The sequence below is a fragment of the Manis javanica genome, chromosome 2 (assembly GCF_040802235.1).
Source record: "Manis javanica isolate MJ-LG chromosome 2, MJ_LKY, whole genome shotgun sequence".
NCBI classification, from domain to species: Eukaryota; Metazoa; Chordata; class Mammalia; order Pholidota; family Manidae; genus Manis; species Manis javanica.
Genome location: NC_133157.1, coordinates 205,621,528 through 205,644,675, shown reverse-complemented (window position 1 = coordinate 205,644,675; position 23,148 = coordinate 205,621,528). Strand labels below are relative to the sequence as shown.

The following is a 23,148-nucleotide window of genomic DNA, read 5'->3' as shown; positions in this document are numbered from 1 at the left end:
GAACTATGAACTATAAATAAAAGCCTAGGGAAGGTGGGGGGTACAGAAGTGGAAAGGGAAAAACTGAGCTTTTCAACTGTTAAGGAAACTCTCAATAGGTCTCTATGCTAATCAATCTAATTTATAGGTACTACAATTTAAAAACAGAAAGCCAATTTACTGAAGGGAAGAATTAATGCAGGAAACAGAATTACTAATTCAAAAAAATTATCCATTGACAGTTAAGGATGCTGCATCCATAAAACAGGAATAGGAAGCTAGGGAAAAAAGCTTTCTTTCTTGGGAGATTGTAAGTTTAAACTAAATATGTAGGTATCTGAAGATATCATTTTATATATGATTATATAATTTAGAAATACCTTCCTTTATAAATTTTATTTATTTATAGACTGGGTAGGTGAGGGTGGAATGGGTATCTGCAGAGAAAAGGTCTGGAAAGAAAGCTCCAAACCTAACAGGCTTAGTTTTATATTTTTGTTTTTTGAATTTTTATTAATTTATTGAAGTGTAGTTGACTTACATCATATTAGTCCCAGGTGTACAACATATTATTTAACATTTATATACATTACAAAATGATCACCACGATAAATCTACAGGGCTTGGTTTTTAAAATATTTTAGGAAGCATTACAATGTATACGTTTATAATAAAGACTGTAATGGTCTTAACTAAGATTATCTTTTCAAACCTATTTTACTATAGAGTATAATTTTTCTACTTTCAGGAAAGAGCAATAACAAAGTTGTTTCAAAATAAGGCAAGTTGTTATGCAATTTTGTATCTCATTAGATATATCATGTAATTGTTAATAAACACAGGGATTTTGAAGTGAAAGAAACCTGCACCCAAATTCTTCCTCTGCCACTTTCTAGCAGTATGATCTTATTTTTAACCTCTCAACTTCATTTTTCTCAACTGCAAAATAAGGGTAATGCTGTGAGGATTAAATGGAACTGTGAATGTAAAACGTAATATACAGCAACTGGCATAAAATCAACCCTCATTAAGTGTTAGGAGCCCACCACTCCCTTAAAAAAAAGGACACTAATGCTCACCTCCAGGATCTCTATCTGGATTGTACTCTAAAGCATTACTGCAGATTAGATCAATATCACTCAAATAGTCTTTTACAGTCAGATACTTGTGGAGATCAATTTTACTTATTATAGATGAAAGGTCCATTGGTTTCTTTATTACAGTGACATAATCAGGAACCTAAAATTCAAGCAAATGACCAAATTACTAAATTAACTGAACATAAAAAATATTTGAGTCAAGTTTCTCTGCCAGGCAATATAGGGGAGAAGAGAAGAAATACAAGAGATAGTATTATATTAGTAAGAAATCTTTGACTCTATTTACGGCTAGGTTTGTTTTGTATTTTCTTATTCTTGGGCACCTGTATCTCTGGTAACATACTATATACCTCTTTCCTCATCCAAATGCTATCCATCCTTCAGTGTCAATCTAAGACTTTGTTCTCCAATTCATTCTAACCATGTAGGTTCACAATATATCATGTAGCATTAAGGCATTCTCAAATTGTTTCTAGAATGTTTGGATTATAAATATTAAGACAGAGAAAACTAGTCGTTTGTTCCCTTCAGAGATTATGTGTTACATCAATCCTGAAGTCTCTATGTGCTTGGGACACTACTTGGTATATTCCCATGTAGAGAAAAAAGTTCAGAGTGTACAGAGGGAACCACATGAACTATTCAAATACTAATTTTGAAGCATTATAGTTTGTAACACACTTGATCCAAAGATTAATACCTCATCAAGGTCAACAGGTTTAGTAAATACTCTGAATCGCTTGTCAATAGCAAGCCTATGTGTAACACTTCTTAAGAAAATCCTCAGTTCTCTAAATGTATCTTCTTCTTGCTCTTCCAGTCGTTTCAATTCTTCTGCTGTCAACTGTCTTGGCTCAGGTGGTGGTGCTACAGGGAGTACCTCCAAGGCCTGCAAAACTTCACATGAACAGAAGAGTTTGGTTAATATTCTCCCATTATATCAAGGGTAACAACTGATTCAGTGCACATAGTAGCCAGGCTTTCAGGAGTTATCCTCCTTAGATCTGCCAGGAATCAGACAGTCTGGATACTAAAGTGCTACCATAATCTCTACCCCTTCAGCAATAATTGGTAACTTGTAATCTAGAATGCTAACTCCTAAGTCATTATTTCTGGTCTATTTTAAGATCATTAAGAGGCTTAAATCATTACTAAAACTTGTGAAAATGCATTTTTTCCAGGCAAAAATATTCTAACTATTGAAAATATCTTACTAGTTAATTTTCGAACTAATGAAAGATTGGGGCATGTTTCCAATATAACAAAGGTTAAATTTTGTTTAAACAGATATACACTGAGTACTCAGGATAAAAAAAGGAATATAAGAGTGCTGTCCCATTAGCTGGAAATCATTAAGGGAGTAAGAGATATAATTGTAGTATCACCATAATGTCATGTTAACAGTATGAAAAAAGTACAGTGGGTCATAAAGGTAGAAAATTAATTTTGCCTAAATATGTTAAGGAAGAAAAAAAATGAGTTATACTAGAGGGATAAGTAGTTCCTTAGCAGAGATAGTGGGTGGGGATAGAAACATTACTAACAGAGCAAAGCACGAACAAAATAATGAAGAGGAAGGAATATGTTGCATATGGTTTAAAGGTAGGGTGCTTTGTAAGAAAAGAGGTGGGGGAAGGAGGGAGAACAAAAGTGCCAAAAATGGGCTTGTAAAGACAGACTAGAGCTATACCATGAATTCTAGCCCAAATTCCACAAGGATTGGGGCTGTACTATGAAAGGCCTTGTATACTTAAAGAACTTTATTTAATAGCAAGCAAAATGAGAAGATTTTTAAACAGTAGAGGTATGAACCTCATGACTGAGATTTTGAGCTATGTTATTACAAGATGTTAATGCCATTTAACTGTTATTTTATTTCCATTGTTTCAAAATTATTATATATTAACGTAGATAGAGGAACTAACCTGCTTTCTTTTTTGATATAGGAGGCTTAGCAGCTTGCTTTAGAATTAAATCTTCAAAAAATTTTGTCCTTTCTTCTTTACCAGGTAACTGGACATTAAAAATTTCTCCATAATCATGAATAAATAATTCTTGCACCTTAAAAAAGAAAAATGTATTATATATGTATACACACACATACTATGTATATAGCAATCATTCAGTGCAACAGTAGGTTATATACATATTTTCAGTAACAATGTAAATTGTATAATAAAGAAATGATTTATTTTTTTTGGTGTCTCAGACAGTGTAATTTACTATATTAAATAATGGTTGCTGTTTTTTCTCCCCCATACAACTATTTTTTACCTTGAATGTTCAGCCATGGGTCTGTCAAGTAATATTTCTGAGAGAAAATAAGCTATTAACTTTTTAAAATTTATTTAATATGAAAATATATTTATTTATTTTGATATCGTTAATGTACAATTACTTGAACAATAAATCATTTTTTAAACAAATTTATTACATATGTAGACTTCTTTAGCTGTATCATATGGTAAATGACAGTTATATTTTACTTAATGGATTGTATTGATATCAATTAATTCACTTTTACAAGTGAAAGTGAGATATGAAAATCAATGGTTCAATAAGAATAAAGGCTGGAAATAACAAGTGTTGGTGAGGATTTGGAGAAATCAGAACCTCTGTGCTGTTAAAACGGTATGGCCATGGTGGATACCATTATGGTGGCTCCTCAACATGTTAAAACACAATTACCATACAATCCAGAATACAGATCCAAAAGAACTGAAATACACTCAAATTGATAGTTGTACACCAACAATCATACATGATTAGTCACAGCGGGCAAGAGGTAGAGAAAATCCCATGTTCATCACCAAATGAGTAAACAAACAAAATGTGGTATATACATTTGTTCCTTTATATTATATATTGTAAGAATTACTGGTCTCATGATATTCCATCTTCCTATTTTGTGTCTGCTCCTTTGCAACCCTACAGAGTTTTTTAATTTGGGAGAAGTTATTTCATTCATGTCTCCAATAGACTTTTCCACAACAGTCTGTTGGTTGATGAATGGATAAGATTACCTCTGGAGCTGTTCTTTCTCAAATGTTTACGCCTTTGAAATCTGCCTATAGATGCTTTTCTGTTTAATCTAGCTTCTATTGCCAGTAATTATGGAAGCTGGCCTATATTAGAAACACAATGTACCTATAACTTGTCCTCTGAGCACAGGGTCTCCATTCCTCCTGGTATCAGCAGCCATGCATAAGTCACTGCTCTGCCACACTAGTCCTTGGCCCACAGCCAGTTCTAGCTGAGGACAAACAACTCTGTTGACTGCTGTTTGGCATGGCCAGAAGTGAAGAAAGCCAATTACCCCAAAGTTGTCCAAGGGCTCTTTCAGTTCCTTCCTAACACTGACCCAGAGCAAGAAACCACTCCCATCTTTCAAAGCAGTCCTTTCATGCACATGCTTCAACTATAGTTACCTTCATCAATCTAATCCCACTGCTTTATCTTTCACGGATTCATGAAGTTTCTAACCTACTGATGACATTCTTTCTTGTTTTGCCTTGTTGCTGTATTAAGAGTCTGCTAGTGCTCATGCATACTGGTACTGAGTGCAGTTTTGAGATGGACAAACTTCAATGAAGCTAATAATGGTACACACAGTATTTTTCATACATTATAGTCTTATGTACATAGACAATATTGCTGAATCATTAAATATTATATAAGACTCAAAATGGACTCACAAAAATACAAATAGATACTCATTTTTTAAAATAAGCAATTCTTGGCCCCATGACCATTTCACCCTACTGTGCAGAGTGGCACTGGGATACTTTACTTAGTTAACAATTGTATGCTTAGGAAAATCATCAACATGCTAATGATGGTACAGAAAGAAACCCAAGAACTCAGGAAAAATTCAGGTCAGAGATCCAATCGTTGAAGAGCACAATGGGGGGTATTAAAAGCAGGATGGATACGCTGGAGGAGACAATAAATGAAATAGAAACTAGAGAAGAGGAATACAAAGAAGCTGAGGCACAGAGAGAAAAAAGGATCTCTAAGAATGAAAAAATATAGAGAAAACTCTGTGACCAATCCAAATGGAACAATATTTGCATTATAGGGATACCAGAAGAAGAGAGAAAGAGAGAATGGTATAGAAAGTGTCTTTGAGGAGGTAGTTGCAGAAAACTTCCCCAATCTGGGGAAGGAGATAGCCTCTCAGGCCATGGAGATCCACAGATCTTCAAACACAAGGGACCCAAGGAAGACAACACCAAGACACATAGTAATTACAATGGGAAAGATCAAGGATAAGGACAGACTGTTAAAAGCAGCCAGAGACAGAAATAAGATCACATACAAAGGAAAGCCCATCAGGCTAACATCAGACTTCTCAGCAGAAACCTCACAGGCCGGGGAGTGGCATGATGTATTTAATGCCATGAAGCAGAAGGGCCTGGAACCAAGATTACTTTATCTGGCAAGATTATCATTTAAATTTGAAGGCAGGATTAAACAATTTCCAGATAAGCAAAAGCTGAGAGAATTTACCTCCCACAAACCATCTCTGTAGTCTATTTTGGAGAGACTGCTTTAGATGGAAGTGTTCCTAGGGTTGGATAGCTGTCACCAGAGGTAATAAAACCACAGTAAAGAAAGTAGAGCAGCTAATTATGAATCAAATGCAAAATTAAATTAACTATCCCCAAAGCCAAACAAGGGATAGACAAAAAGTACAGAATTTTATACCTAATATATAAAGAATGAAGGAGGAAGAAAAAGGAGTAGAAATAGAAAAGAACCTTTACATTGTGTTTGTAACAGCATACTAAGTGAGTTAAGTTAGACTCTTAGATAGTAAAGAAATTAACCTTGAACCTTTGGTAACCACGAATCTAAAGCCTACAATGGCGATAAGTACATACGTATCGATAATCACCCTAAATGTAAATGGACTGAATGCACCAATCAAGAGACACAGAGTAATAGAATGGATAAAAAAACAAGACCCATATAATTGCTGCTTACAAGAGACTCACCTCAAACCCAAAGACATGCACAGACTAAAAGTCAAGGGATGGAAAAAGATATTTCATGCAAACAATAGGGAGAAAAAAGCAGGTGTTGCAGTACTAGTATCAGACAAAATAGACTTCAAAACAAAGAAACTAACGAGATAAAGAAGAACATTACATAATGATAAAGGGCTCAGTCCAACAAGAGGATATAACCATTATAAATATACATGCACCCAACACAGGAGCACCAGCATATGTGAAACAAATACTAACAGAATTAAAGGAGGAAATAGAATGCAATGCATTCACTTTAGGAGACTTCAACACACCATTCACTCCAAAGGACAGATCCACCAGACAGAAAATAAGTAAGGACACAGACGCACTGAACAACACACTAGAACAGATGAACCTAATAGACATCTATAGAACTCGACACCCAAAAGCAACAGGATACACATTCTTCTCAAGTGCACATGGAACATTCTTCAGAATAGACCATATACTAGGCCACAAAAAGAGCCTCAGTAAATTCCAAAAGATTGAAATTCTACCAACTAACTTTTCAGACCAAAAAGGAATAAAATTAGAAATAAATTGTACAAAAAAAGCAAAAAGGCCCACAAACACATGCAGGCTTAACAACATGCTCCTAAATTATCAATGGATCAATGAACGAATTAAAATAGAGATCAAGCAATATATGGAAACAAATGACAACAACACAAAGCCCCAACTTCTGTGGGTGCAGCAAAAGCAGTCTTAAGAGGAAAGTATATAGCAATCCAGGCATTAAGAAGGAAGAACAAACCCAAATGAATAGTCAAATGTCACAATTATTGAAATTGGAAAAAGATGAACAAATGAGGCCTAAAGTCAGCAGGAAGGACATAATAAAGATGACAGAAGAAATAAATAAAATTGAGAAGAAGAAAACAACAGAAAAAAATCAATGAAACCAAGACCTGGTTCTTCAAGAAAATAAACAAAATAGATAAGCCTCTAGCCAGACTTATTAAGAGAAAAGGAGAACCAACACACATCAACAGAATCAAAAACAAGAAAGGAAACATCACAACGGACCCCACTGAAATACAAAGAATTATTAGACTACTATGAAAATCTATATGCTAACAAGCTGGAAAACCTAGGAGAAATGGACAACTTCCTAGAAAAATACAACCTTCCAAGATTGACCAAAGAAGAAACACAAAATCTAAACAACCAATTATCAGCAAAGAAATCAAAGTGGTAATCAAAAAACTACCCAAGAACAAAAACCCCCAGGCCAGATGGATTTACCTCAGAATTATATCAGACATACAGAGAAGGTACAATACCCATTCTCTTTAAGGTTTTTCAAAAAATAGAAGAGGAGGGAATACTCCAAACTCATTCTATGAAGCCAACATCACCCTAATACCAAAAAACCAGGCAAAGACCCCACCAAAAAAGAAATTACAGACCAATATCCGTGATGAACATAGATGCAAAAATACTCAACAAAATATTAGCAAACCGAATTCAAAAACACATCAAATACATCATCCATCATGATCAAGTGGGATTCATCCTAGGGATGCAAGGATGGTACAACATTCGAAAATCCATCAACATCATCCACCACATCAACAGAGAGGACATAAACCACATGATCATCTCCATAGATTCTGAAAAAGCATTCAACAAAATTCAACATCCATTCATGATAAAAACTCTCAACAAAATGGGTACAGAGGGCAAGTACCTCAACATAATAAAGGCCATATATGACTGACCCACATCCAACATCATACTGAACAGTGAGAAGCTGAAATCTTTTCCTCTGAGATTGGGAACAAGACAGGGATGCCCACTCTCCCCACTGTTATTCAACATAGTACTGCAGGTCCCAGCCACGGCATTAGACAAAACAAAGAAATACAAGGAATCCAGATTGGTAAAGAAGAAGTTAAACTCTCACCGTTTGCAGATGACATGATATTGTACATAAAAAACCCTAAACACTCCACTCCAAAACTACCAGAACTGATATCGGAATACACCAAAGTTACAGGATACAAAATTAACACACAGAAATCTGTGGCTTTCCTATACACTAACAATGAACCAATAGAAAGAGAAATCAGGAAAACAATCCATTCACAATTGCATCAAAAAGAATAAAATACCCAGGAATAAACCTAACCAAGAAGTGAAAGACCTATATCCTGAAAACAATAAGACACTCTTAAGAGAAATTAAAGAGGACACTAACAAATGGAAACTCATCCCATGCTCTTGGCTAGGAAGAATTAATATCGTCAAAATGGCCATCCTGTCCAAAGCAATATACAGATTTGATGCAATCCCTATCAAATGACCAGCAACATTCTTCAACGAACTGGAGCAAATAGTTCAAAAATTCATACAGAAACACCGAAGACCCCAAATAGCCAAAGCAATCCTGAGAAAGAAGAATAAAATGGGGGGATCTCACTCCCTAACTTCAAGCTCTACTACAAACCCACAGTAATCAAGACAATTTGGTACTGGCACAAGAACAGAGCCACAGACCAGTGGAACAGAATAGAGACTCCAGACATTAACCCAAACATATATGGTTAATTAATATATGATAATGGAGCAATGGACATACAATGGGGAAATGACAGTCTTTTCAACAGATGGTGCTGGCAAAACTGGACAGCTACATGTAAGAGAATGAAACTGGACCATTGTCTAACCCCATACACAAAAGTAAATTCGAAATGGATCAAAGACCTGAATGTAAGTCATGAATCCATAAAACTCCTAGAAAAAAACAGGGAAAAATCTCTTGGACATAAACATGAGCGAATTCTTCATGAATATATCTCCCCAGGCAAGGGAAACAAAAGCAAAAATGAACAAGTGGGACTATATCAAACAGAAAAGCTTCTGTACAGCAAAGGACACCATCAATGGAACAAAAAGGTATCCTACAGTATGGGAGAATATAATTCATAAATGACAGATCTGATAAAGGGCTGACATCCAAAATATATAAAGAGCTCATGTACCTCAATAAACAAAAAGCAAATAATCCAATTAAAAGATGGGCAGAGGAACTGAACAGACAGTTCTCCAAAGAAGAAATTCAGATGGCCAACAGACACATGAAAAGATGCTCCACATCGCTAGTTATCAGAGAAAAGCAAATTAAAACCACAACGAGATATCACCTAACCCCAGTAAGGATCGCCACCATCCAAAAGACAAACAACAACACATGTCGACGAGGTTGTGGAGAACGGGGAACACTCCTACACTGCTGGTGAGAATGCAAATTAGTTCAACCATTGTGGAAAGCAGTATGGAGGTTCCTCAAAAAGCTCAAAATACAAATACCAGTTGACGCAGGAATTCCACTTCTAGGAATTTATCCTAAGAATGCAGCAGCCCAATTTGGAAAAGACAGATGCACCCCTATGTTTATCGCAGCACTATTTACAATAGCCAAAAAATGGAAGCAACCTAAGTATCCATCAGTAGATGAATGGATAAAGAAGATATGGTACATATACACAATGGAATATTATTCAGCCATAAGAAGAAAACAAATCCTACCATTTGCAACAACATGGATGGAGCTAGAGGGTATTATGCTCAGTGAGATAAGCCAGGCGGAGAAAGACAAATACCAAATGATTTCACTCATATGTGGAGTATAAGAACAAAGAAAAACTGAAGGAACAAAACAGCAGCAGAATCACAGAATCCAAGAATGTACTCACAGTTACCAAAGGGAAAGGTACTGGGGAGGATTGGTGGCAAAGGAGGGATAAGGGTGGAGAAAAAGAAAGGGGGCCTTACGATTAGCATGTATAGTGTGGTGGTGGGGGCACAGGGAGGGATGTGCAACACAGAGAAGACAAGTATTGATTCTATGGCATCTTACTATGCCAATGGACAGTGACTGTAATGGGGTTTGTGGGGCAGACTTGGTGTAGGGGGGTCTAGTAAACATAATGTTCTTCATGTAAAAAAAAAACAAAGAGATATATACATCCCTATATTTATCACCGTACTGTTTGCTATAGCTAAGATATGGAAGCAACCTAAGTGTCCACCCATAGATGAATGGGTAAAGAAGATGTGGTACATTTGCAGTGGAATACTATTTAGCCATAAAAGAAGAAATCCTGCCATTAGGGACAACTTGGATGTATCTAGAGGGTATTATCCTCAGTGAAATAAGCCATGAGGAAAAGACAAATATTATGTGATTTCACTTATTTGTGAAATATAAAAGCAAAGCAAAACACAGTGAGCAAAACAGCAGCAGACTCATAGACACTGAGAAGTGACTGGTGGTTACTGTGGGGGAGGGGTTGGGGTTGGTGGGTAGGAGGGTGAGGGGGATAACAGGGCACAAAAGTCTCAATTTTAATACAAGTTAGTCACAGGGATAGTAGTACAGCATGGAGAATATAGCCAATGATTCTGTAACATCCTTCTATGCTGACAGATAGTAGCTGCACTATAGGGGATGAGAGGATTTAATAATGGGTGTAACTGTTAAACCACTGTTGGATATACTTGAAACCAATATAATATTGTACATCAACTATACTCCAAAAATAAAAAAAAGGAAAAAGTCATACTAAAGAACGAGACTTATTATTGAAAAATACAGAATATACATAAAGCAAATTGGTGAACAGTGTGCATCATATAATCGCATTTTTATGAGAAAAAAATTTGTACTATAGCCTTATTGCACATCTAAACACATATATATATATACCACATTGTCCAACAATCACATATACCCATTAACATGGTATCTTTGATAAGAATCCTTTCTTCATCATTTTATTCATTTCTGTAGCATCTGCAATTTTTACAATAAATTTGTATTACTTTGGTACGAATAACTCTCTTTTAAAAGTATAATTATCTTTCACCCACAAATTACCTCTTCTGGTAGAGCAGGATGGGGTTTGTCAGAAGTTGCAAGTAGTAAAACTGGAGCAAATGAAGGAATATTCTGTAACAATGTGGTAAATGTTGCTTTGAGTGTTGGTCCAACTATTTCCCACCACAGGTGGATATGGGGAACATACAGTATGCTTGGTGCTGTTCTCTTAGCTTCACGAATCATCTAATAGAGAGAAAAAAAAACATTACATTCAATTAGAAAGTCAGCACATTAGTAACCTAGCGTTATTAGCTTGGAATTATCTTATAAAACCCCTGTATTTTTAAAATGCTTTCCCCAACCCCACAATGTTGTTTCTAAATGCTTTCTAAGTCTCATTTTTGGGAAAGTATAATTGCTTTAAGCAATTAGAAAACAGCTCAAGAAATTTAGAAGGACTTTCTGGTATGTAACCAAGGTTAAATATAAAAATATAAATATAAAACTTTCACATTCCATGTTTGTTTTAAAAAACAGCAAAACCAGAAGCAGCTGTGTATCTGAGTACTGTACTTACTATGTAACAGTTTTAAGTAGTTTACTCATTTAATTCTCACAACAATCATGAGGTATGTACTATTATGCAATGATGCATATATTGCAAATGGTGAAATGAGGCAGATATTTATCCTAAGGTCACACAGATAATTAAGTAGTAATAATGGGATTTCAAACTCATACTTTAATGACAAAGCAATTATGCACAGTTCTATTTCATAAATTTAGAAATCAGAAAGACAAAACAAAACATTACAGAAAGAATTAGGCAATTTTGTCTAGATTTTGCCTCTGCAAGACTGTTTGGTCTTAGTTTAGTCTGGGAAACAATGAATTACCTGGGCACATGTTTCTTCAGGAGATGTAGCACTGAATCCAAAAAGAACAGGAATGTCTAATGTATACACTGCAAATTTTTCCAAAGCATGGATGACAGCTGGTGCCAAATGAGAACCTTGCCCAAATCCTGGTTCTCCCACTATCAGTATTCTTGGTCGAAAAGACATAGGTTGATAACAAGCATTTCTGAAAGACGCAAGTAGTAAGGTACATTTTAGAAAAAAAATTAAATTTTAAATTTTTCTCTCGAATTAATGATTATAAATTTTCATAAATCAAAGTTTTGACTACATGGCCAGTTAATCCTAACAGTACGGTTCACATGGTTTTTGGAAACAGTAAACCTCCAGATTTTCAGGAATATTTTGTATAGTGTGATTTCTACTACAGTGGACAATTATAAAACAAAATTTTTGGTATTTTAACTTTAAAATAAAAAAGCATATTAGTTGGCATCTTTTGTCTTTTAAACCACCATCTCATTTAGTTTTAGGGAATTCACACAACAAAAAAAAAATCATTTGTAAGGGAAATGTACCTATTCAAATGAAGGAAATTAAAATTTTCTTTTGCCTTATTAAAGGATTTCTGAGAAAGCCCATTTTCATATACTGATGGAATATCATCATCACTGTATGCCAAGTCACTTTCTAGCAGGGGACATGAAATATCTACAAGAAAAAAAAAAACCAAAAAACATTAGTAACTTTTCTGCAGGCAAAGCAAATCTTTATGTAACACTTCAGTTACTAGAAAATCAATGTACCTCAATGAAAATTTTTTAAGAATGAAAAATATTTGTGTAGATATAAGTAAATTAGTATAAAAATGCATTCCAAACTTAAAATAGATTAAGTTTAGGGCAATCTGTGAAGTTTTTTTCCACTCAAATATCCAGGCAAAGCATGACCAAATTCCTTTCAAGGTACTCTTTTATAAAGAAACACTTCTAAAATGTATGAAGTATTTAATTTTCCATATTATGAAAACTACCTTTAATTGGTCAATCAAGCTTCATACCTGAGTCTAATGCTTTATTTGTTCTAATTTCTGCATGTGGAAATACTCTCTGCAGGGCTTCTAAGATCTTCTGAACAGTGCTTTGCAGGAGTGGTTTCACAACAGTGGACAGTGCCTGCCCAGGAGATGTCACAGCTCTTTGGGATGCTGGTATCATCTTTTGCATAGCTATCTCAAAATCCTTAGCTGAGATATTAATTGAAGAGAGATCCAACTGTAGTTTCTCACTAGTGGTATAGATTTGTGGGTAGCGTCGACGTAGAGCACATAAAACAGCCTCAGAGCATATTGACTTAATATCTGCACCACAGTATCCTAGCCAAGGCAACCAAAAAAATAAAAAAAGTAAACCACCACCTATTAGCATGGCCATGGTTAAAAGAATATTAAAAATCAGTCTAACAATATAGTAGCAGAACATTTAGGAGTAATAAGGCTAAGCTAAAGTCTCGCATTCAACCAGTGAACTTACATGATAGTAGTAACTATCAACAAATCAATCAACTTTCGTAAGTGAAATATGTAAGCATTAACTATAGCACAGGGATCAAGAGCAAGAGTTTTAAAATCAGACAAAAGAGTTTTAAAATCAGACAAAACAAATTCCAGTTTGTTATTAACTAGATGTGTAATCTCTGGAGAATTATTTATGTTCTTTCAGCCATTTCTAGACCTGTAAAATGGGAAAATGCTACCTACTTCACAGGGTTGATGTGAAAATTATCCAAATATATGTAGAATGCTTAACAGATGAGTAGGATAATGTAACAGTCAGCAAATGGTAACTTTATTACTTTTACTACCTTACTTTGCTATCAATTCCGACAGTTAATTTATCAAATATCTCTAATATCCAGACTTCGTGAAAAGAAAACATGCCATATATGAGATGAGAAACCAATATAACCCTGTATTTCTTTAAACATAACCGTGCAAGACTATAACTTGTTCCGTCTTTGAAATGCATGTATTATTTCTTTTAACACTTAAAGCAATGTTTACCAACAGAGTTTTCTGCTAGTTCTTCTAGAAATATGTCCAGTGGTTTAGGATTCCAATCCCTTGTGTGAATCTTTAGAATTTCTTTTCTAGCCTACAAATAAAAACAATTTCATTTTTTATATCTATAATAAAAGTATTATCCAGATTAGAATACTTGCCATTTAAAATACTTTTGATTATCTAAAATTTTAAAGAGATCAATATCTAATTATAAGCAGAAATATGAAACAGTAAAAATGAAAAGATGTATTTTAAGAGTTTAAGGAATTTGTTAAACAGATTTTCATTTATAGTGCTCAAATTCTATTCATCATAAATGTGAATGAGAGAATGAAGTACCTACTGACTATTGTTCACTCTGGTACATATTTAAGAACTGTTTTTGAGAGTACTGACAGCTCTACCTATATTTTCTTGCTTGGTTCTCAAAAAACATAAAGCCACTGGGTAGGAGTATATGGTGGTATCCATGAAAAACCCACGGCTAGCTATTTGGCTAAAGACTGATTATTCATTAGGCCACATTATTGGAAGCAAAGTTGTAAGATTAATATTGAAAGGCTGTACTCAAATTAAAAGAATTTTTAGAGTATTTTTAGGGAGGCATTATTTTATTTAAGAAAAAGACTAAAAAATTATGTCAGTTCTTTTTTTTTTAAATAAAATAATGCCTCCCTAAAAATGCATACATACATACATACATGTTTGGATGTTAATCATATGACTGCTTCAGAACATACAAAACATCAATCCTCAAATTTCCACTGAAACAAAACTTATTCATGATAAAGGCAAGTATTTTGTGATAATCTGAGTGTTGTTAAATTCTTACATCTTTATCAGGTAGGCTGAAAAGGAATTCTCTGTCAAAGCGACCAGGCCTTCGTAAAGCAGGATCAATAGAATCCAGTCTGTTGGTAGCACCAATGACCACGATTTCTCCTCTGCTGTCCAATCCATCCATAAGAGCTAGCAGGGTGGAAACAATAGAACTAAATTTAAAAATAAGAGAGAACAGATTAATCATATGGATGTTGTTATCATTTCTTCTTTTAGTAAAATTTAATACATTGAACATGTGAACAAATTACCTCAGAATCCCACTACTTTCAATGGATTAAAAAAAATCGGTAAAATAACAACTACATGGCATGAAGAGAATAAAACCAATGAAGAACAGAGATGGTCTTAACAATACCACAAGAGAATCCTGGGAGCCATTTCATAAAACATAATTTCACATAGGAACTTCAGAGTTCCCAACGAAGGATACAACATCAAAAAAATAGAAGTACCAGGTAAATGGTATCTGCAAGTTACACAATGTGTCATTGTTTATATCTTTTTCTTTTTATTAAGCTATCATTGATATACACTCTTGTGAAGTTTTCACAAAAAAAACCCAATGTGGTTATTACATTCACTATTATCGAGTCACTGCAGTCACCGTCCATCAGTGTAGTAAGATGCCACAGAGTCCCTATTTATCTTCTCTGAGCTACACTGTCTTCCCCATGACCCTCCACACACCATGTGCACCAATCATGATACCCCACAGTCCCCTTCTCCCTCCGTCCCCACCTGCCCTCCCCTTTAGTAACCATTAGTCCCTTCTTGGAGTCTGTGAGTCTGTTGCTATTTTGTTCCTTCAGTTCTGCTTCGTTGTTAATACTTCACAAATGAGGGAAATCATTTGGTATTTGTCTTTCTCTGCCTGACTTATTTCACTGAGCATAATACTCTCTAGCTCCGTCCCTGTTGCTGCAAATGGTAGGATTTGTTTCTTTCTTATGACTGAATAGTATTCCATTGTGTATATGTACCACCTCTTCTTTATCCATTCACCTACTGATGGACACTTAGGTTGCTTCCATATCTTAGCTATTGTAAATAGTACTGCAATAAATATAGGTGTGCATATGTCTTTTCGAATCTGAGAAGTTGTATTCTTGGGGTAAATTCCTAGGAGTGGAATTCCCGGGTCAAATGGTATTTCTATTTTGAGTTTTGAGTTTTTTGAGGAACCTCCATATTGTTTTCCACAATGGCTGAACTAGTTTACATTCCCACCAACAGTGTAGGAGGGTTCCCCTTTCTCGGCATCCTCACCAGCACTTGCTATCCCATTGTGTTTATCTTAACAAAGGACCCCAAAATAGAATATAAAGCATAAAAACATAGTTTTAATTATAGTTTAAAGTTTTTATTATGGAGAAGAATAATAAAATGATCTCTACATCTTTATCACCAGTTTTGTTAATGACCAGTACTCCTTTATGTCTTTATCCAACAGCTTTAAACAAAAACCCGAGATCATATAATCTGTAAACATTTCATGTTAATTATTTCATGTATGTATTTCTGACATAAGAACCTTAAAAAACTCCTACAATACTATTAAACCAATATACATGACAATAATTCCTTAGTATCACCTAATGTTCAATTTTCCCTTATTATCTCAAAATAACCATATATTTGATTTGTTCAAGCCAAGATCCATACTGTACTTGGTTAAATGTCCCTCAAATCCGTGACATTTCCCACTGCACCTGCTTTTTTTCTTTTTCCATGACATTATGTGTTGAAGAAACTGGATCATTTGTCTTGCAGAATTTGCTTCCCACATTTTTTTTATAGCTGATGTACAATATTATATTAGTTTAAACATAGTGATTTGACACTTACATACATTATCATTTTTAGTTACATACATTATTAAATGCTCATCCCAGCTACTTTAGTTACTATCTGTCAACATAGGAAGATGTTACAGAACAGTTACAAAATAGTTAAAGAATTGACTATATTCTCTATGCTGTACTTTCATCCCATGACTAATTTATACTATGAATGAAATTTGGTGTCTCTTTATCCTTCAACTATTTCACTACCCACTCCAGCGCTTCCCCCATGATAACCATCAGCCACTTCTCAGTGTCTGAGTCTACTGATGTTTTGCTTATTTTGCTTTGTTTTTATATTCCACAAATAAGTGAAATCATATGATATTTGTCTTTCTTCACCTGGCTTATTTCACTGAGCATAATACCCTATAGGTCCATACCCACAAATGGCAGGATTTTCTTTATGGCTGAATAATACTCCCTTGTGCGTATGTACCACATCCTCTTCATCCATTCATCTATTGATGGGTACTTAGGTTGCTTCCATATCTTGGCTATTGCAAATAGTGAAGCGATAAACATAGGGGTGCATATATCTTTTTGAATCAGAGATTTTTTTCCTTGGGTAAATTCCTAGAAGTGGAGTTACTGGGTCGTATGGTACTTCTATTTTTAGTTTTTTGAGGAGCTTCCATACTGCTTTCCATAGTGTATAGAAGGGTTCCTTCCCACATCTGGATCGGGCTGATTGCATCTGATTGGGTCATTTAACTTGTCCTCTCTCTATCTTTCATATTTCCTATAAACTGGAAGTTAAATCTAGAAGCTTAATAAGTGCAGGTTAAACTATTTGGGATAGCATTATTTTATAGAAGATACCATGTGCTTCTTATTGTATACTTCAGGAGGCACATAATACCAGTTTCTCACTTAAGATCACTTAAGACTGCTCTGGGAACAGTCCTGTGCACTGCAGGACGTTTAACAGCATCCCTTGTCTTCACACTAGATGCCAGTGTGTACCTCCCACCCCCAAGTTGTGAGAATCAAAAATGTCTCCATACGTTTGTCCCTTGGAGAGCAAAATCACTCTCAGTTGGTCTAGATCCATTATTTCGTAAGAGGTTGCAAAATGTTGAGTTTTTTAACTCAATAATTTATTTTACACTTAAGTGTGATCTCCCTATAAAGAACAATGTTACTTCATCAACTATTAAATTACTCTGAGTCATGGTTATAAGACAGGAAAAAGAAATGCTTGTTTCAGTCTATCAATTTTCAGAGTAGTAAGTCACTGTCTTAGCAACTTTTAGAGTGACCAATTGGGTTAAAAAAAATCATCAGTAAAAGTTGATTGACAGTTTTCATGTATTTGATGCACTTAAATTTACTGCAGTCATTTTTGATATGCAAATTGTCCCATCTTTAGCCACTGGAAACTCCTTCAGAATTGACTATGTCATTCTGATATGACCCCAGTAGTCTATGATTGCTTCATTTGCTTCCAGGTATTACAAGATATTTCATGCTTGTCTTAGTTCTTGCCTCAGTTCTCTTATCTGCCATCTCTCCTAAGAGTCCAGTATTTAGAGACCACAGACTGGCTGCTAGGGGGTACAAACTGTTACTGCATTGTGATTGCTTCTAGCCTTTTTAGTGTCCAGGGCTAGGAATTATATTTTCTTAAAAAAAAAGAAAAAAAATCAACATAAGTTCATACTTGTCTTTCGAATTCAAAATATTTTAGGGTTTTAATATATCTTCTATTTTTTAAAATTTAATTTGTGTATTTTTCCTAGGCTAAAAATCTTATTTTCTATTGCATTCATATAATTACTTACACATTGTCCTATAAAATTATTACTAACAATAAGATGAAGAATACAGTTCAATCATGTTCAATGTGTAACTTCTAAAAAATTTAGCAAAATGTTTACTCAGATTTTTAATGTTTTTGGTTATAAAAGAAATCACAAAACTTATATACTAAATTTCTAAAAAAATAAGTAAAAAAAATACGTATGAATGAGATGACATGGACGTGCTAAAATTATTCTGTAATTTTTGTTACTGAAATGCCTCAAAAGTTAGAACTATTAGAATAGTAAATATTCAATTACTTGATTGCAAAGTAATGGTAGCATTGTTAAACATGTTTCTCCCTATTTACACAATGAATACAGTACAGCTGATGATGAAGTGCGTCATAAAAAGTCTATATGAATACTTGTTTGGTATGTACAGACACAACTATTTTAATCATAGCACTTCGCATTTTAATTTACTCAAACAAATGAAATTGTACAATGTCAAGTCAAAGAAGGCCACTGGACTACAGTAAATACTGTCAGGTTTAGAGAAGTCAAAGCCTACTTATCACTCACATTATCATGTCTTGTTCCTCTTTTTTATTATTGCAAAGAAAAAATAATACTGGCGTATATGGAGGCATGCAAACATTTGCTTTCGGGTATCCCAAATTAAGCAATTAAAGGTAATTCATGGGACGATACACAAAGAAGCTCTGAAAAACTGAAGATAAACTGAGATTAAAAGAAATTTAGATTCAAGGTGAGGCAGTCACTCACACTAAGGTAAAAGTGTTCCCTTGGGTAATCAGTTTATCGTAAGGAGATGCAATTTTCCTATCCTGAAAATGAGGAAGTTGGGCTAGCACTAGAATATTAAACCAACAGTCATGTGTACACGCTAAGACATATTTTGTTTGTCCCAGGTAGTATCATAAAAGCATCAGAATTTGTTTTCGACATTTAAAAGATATTTAACACAAAAATTTGAATATAAAATTTAAGAAAGAGTAGATTTATTTTTCAAGTTTGAGTTAGCTTCTGCACCTCAGTAATAAGGTAGAGCTAAAAAACAACTGGCTGTGCTTTTCTAATTGGAAATGTAGCCACATCCCCCACCATAACCCCCTTCAATTGGCTTGCCTCACTCTATTTACCTCACTGACCAGTGGGCATTTCATTTATATCATGAGTTAAATCGTAACCAACATTTTAATATCATGCTGGAGAACATCCTGCCATCCAGAACCACTGGTTTACTTTTTCTTCTGTTCTAGTACCAAAAAGAGGAAACTACTGATTTGTAAAGTGTCTTTCACCACTTAACATTCTCTCTCTCACGCAAATCAGTACAGTTCAAAATGTAGGAAGAAAGATGCCATCAATCAAGTTTTACCTGTGAATTTGGTCTTGCCTGCTTGATCGTACTGGAGCCAAACCATCGATTTCATCAAAGAAAATAATTGATGGGCGCATCTGATAAGCCTAGAAGGCAGGTCCAGTGGTTGCATGTTATCATGGAAAAGCTATAAATATGCAGTCTTAACTTAAACAATTTTAATCCACTTATACTCCAACTCGCTTATAAGAATTTACTTAAAACTTACAAGCTTAAATGTAGACTTAAGAGCTATGTTTTAAGGATTCAGACTAAATTAGAATAACACAATTTAATTTTATTTGCATTTTCCACTGGAAATATTCAAAATACATACTCCACAGGTTACATACCTTAGAGTTTATACAGCTAGTTATTGGGAAACAACAGATATCTATTAAAGATCAACTGTCAAAATAAGACGAAATATTAAAGATGGTGACATACCATTCCTCTCTGTCAGGATGGGAAGACAGTTAACAAGAAACCACAGTTTAAGAAAAAATCTATTTCAAAGAACCTCAGTAACTTCTATAAAGATAATTAAAAGCATTTACAATAATACGCCTCAGTAGATCAGAATGTATTAATCTTACAACATGCTATTAATATAATCTAGTATATGAAACTGAAAGCCACTCTAGGACGAAACTAATCTTCAACTTGCATATTGACACAACACACTACTGTTAGGAGACTACTACTCTCTAAGTATGAGACCTAAGACTCCATATACTAAACTCAATTATTAGTTCCTCTTCTTAGTATAAAATTGTCATCATAAATCAGTGTTATCTTGACATACAAAGGAAAATAATCTAGAAAGATTATATATGTGATCTACTTCTGAAAAGTGATTAAAATGCAAGACTTATTTAATCCTTACATACTTAATATCCACATTGATTATAGATCTATATAGGTAAACTTTAATATCATACCTGATCAAATAGCAATCGTAGCTGTCTTTCAGACTCTCCTACCCATTTACTCAGACAATCAGCACCTTTCCTCATGAAAAATGCTACTCTCTTATCCCCTTGACTGCACTCATTGGCAAGTGCTCTAGCAACCAGAGTTTTTCCAGTTCCAGGTGGACCATAAAACAAACAACCTCTATAAAATAATAAGTATTATTTTAGTACTAAATTTAAAAGTAGACTACTTAAATAAAATTAGAAACCAATTACATGCATGTAACTTCTTAGTAAATCAAATAACTGAAATATCATTTCCGTCCACAAAATACAAAACCTGGGAATTAATATTGGTACCACTAAATAAATATTGAAACTATATAAAACCCTTTTATGTGAAACATGTTTCCCTTTATTCATTCATCATGTTCATCATATTACCTACTTTGCAGGGAAGTCTCATGCTTAATGTGACTTGATAGTTTACTTTTGTAATGTACCAGAGGGAAGAACAACAAACTTCAGCTATAATTTTTGGTGTCAGTGTCAGGAACATAATATCAAGTTTTGTGAGAAAACAGTGGTGGGAGTGAATAGGAGAGAAAGTAAGAAAAAAAAAAAAAAGAGAGTGAGAACTTTAAGAAATAATGGTGGCTGGCTAGGAGGGACTAGAATAACATAAAATAATTTAAAATAATTTTTGATAACATTATGTAGCCAACAGCTTTTTCATGTATTTCCAGTTATTCATAGCTCTTAGGATAGAACTCTTGAGAAAATTGGCTATCCTCATAATTCTCATTTGAAATACCAAAGAATTTAGAAATAGAACATGTCAGGGATTAAGTTCTACCAAAGTAACATGAAATAATCAATTTCAGATCACCAAATAACTGTTCTTGAAAAGAAACTTAAGGAAGATCTCAGAAAGACAATTAACAAAATAAGAATAGTGGGGAAAAAAATCATAAGTGATGGATTAAATCTATTAAAACATAAGAATAAAGTATTAAAGAAAAATAGTCAAGAAATGGACATAATCAAATGCAGATGAGAAAAAAAGCAACTGTTAAGAAAACAATCAAATTAAATTACCAGTGATTTCAATGTACAAAAGCCAAGGGAGTTACAGATTTTTAAAATGTATCTATTTTTGCAAATGACATATCTGATAAGGGGCTAATATAAAAATATATAAAGGACTCATACAACTCAATATCAAAAAAACCTGATTAAAAAATGGGCTGAGGACTTGAATAAACATTTTCCCAAAGAAGACATACAGATGGCCAACAGGCACATGAAAGATACTCAAAATCACTAGTCATCAGGGAAACGTAAATCAAAAACCACAGTAAGATACTACCTCATGCCAGTCAGAATGGCTACTACCCAAAAGACAAGAAGTAACAAGTGTTGGTGAGGATGTGGAGAAAAGGGAACCCTTGTACAGGGTTAGTGGAAATGTAAAATGGTGCAGCCACTGTGGAAAGCAGTATAGCGGATTCTCAAGAAACTAAAAATAGAAATACTAAAGGACACAGTAAAACTCTACTGGGAATTTACCTGGAGAAAACAAAATTACTTATCTGAAAAGATAAATACATCCCTATGACAACAGCTAAAATATAGAATGAATCTAAGTGTCCATTGATACATGAATGGATAAAGATATGGTACAAATATACAATGGAATACTGCCCAGCAATAAAAAGAATGAAATCTTGCCATTGGCAACAACATGGATGGACTTAGAGACTATAATGCTAAGTCAAACAGAGAAAGACTAACATGTGATTTCACTTATAGACTCTACAAAATAAAAATGAACAAACAAAACACAAATAAATTCCTAAACAGAGAGAACAGACTAGTGGTTGCCATTAAGGGAGTATGGGGGAATGGATGAAAAGAGGGAAGACGGATAAATTAGTGAGGATGTTTGCTACCTCGAGTTGCATGATGGTTACAAGAGTGTATACATATGCCAAAATTCATCAAGCTGTACACTAAGATTTATATATTTTATTGTATGTGCCTTAACCAAAAAAAAAAAAGGATCTTTTGACCCAAGACACTTATTTGTGAGACTGCATCTGAAAGAAGGAACTAAGGATTCACAGAAAGAGGATGCAATGAGATTTCATAATACTGACAGCTATGATAATGAAGTTAGGAGAAAACTGGTCAGCAACAGCAGAATCAAATAAAATGTTACACACTTACACAATGGACTATTATTCAGTCCTTAAAATGGAAAAAGAACATACCATATGAAAACTCAGCAGGTTAACACAACCATATATTTGATTTTTTTATGAGGGCAAATGCATGCTATAATGAAGGAAAAATGAGGAAAAAAATGAGTTTATTGTTTCTTTTTAAATTCAGTAAATTATCTTAACTAGTTAATTTCACCATTTCCTGTAAGCAGTAAATGCTATTTAATATTAATACCTTTATGATTTAAAAAAATGTTTAATTCACCAACATTCGACTCAGTGATTTTTGGTATATAACTTTTATAATGGAAAAGGAAAAAAAGTTTATTAGTCTTAAAAA

At 34.2% G+C, this 23,148-nt stretch overlaps 1 protein-coding gene across 5 annotated transcripts in view; it reads right to left on the bottom strand.

The window, feature by feature from the left end:
• ATAD2 (ATPase family AAA domain containing 2) overlaps nt 1-23,148 on the bottom strand; it is a 94,160-nt gene that overhangs the window by 19,475 nt on the left and 51,537 nt on the right. For 4 of the 5 annotated variants that reach the window (XM_073230057.1, XM_073230056.1, XM_073230059.1 and 1 more), the window contains 11 exons: nt 20,611-20,785; nt 19,688-19,776; nt 14,689-14,848; nt 13,857-13,947; nt 12,855-13,169; nt 12,373-12,505; nt 11,834-12,020; nt 10,995-11,180; nt 3,005-3,140; nt 1,780-1,976; nt 1,059-1,218 (listed from right to left, as the gene is read on the bottom strand). In XM_073230057.1, coding sequence (XP_073086158.1) covers nt 1,059-1,218; nt 1,780-1,976; nt 3,005-3,140; nt 10,995-11,180; nt 11,834-12,020; nt 12,373-12,505; nt 12,855-13,169; nt 13,857-13,947; nt 14,689-14,848; nt 19,688-19,776; nt 20,611-20,785 — 1,829 coding nt within the window. The remainder of the gene's footprint in view (nt 1-1,058; nt 1,219-1,779; nt 1,977-3,004; nt 3,141-10,994; nt 11,181-11,833; nt 12,021-12,372; nt 12,506-12,854; nt 13,170-13,856; nt 13,948-14,688; nt 14,849-19,687; nt 19,777-20,610; nt 20,786-23,148) is intronic. The other variant, XM_073230060.1, reaches the window with a different exon arrangement.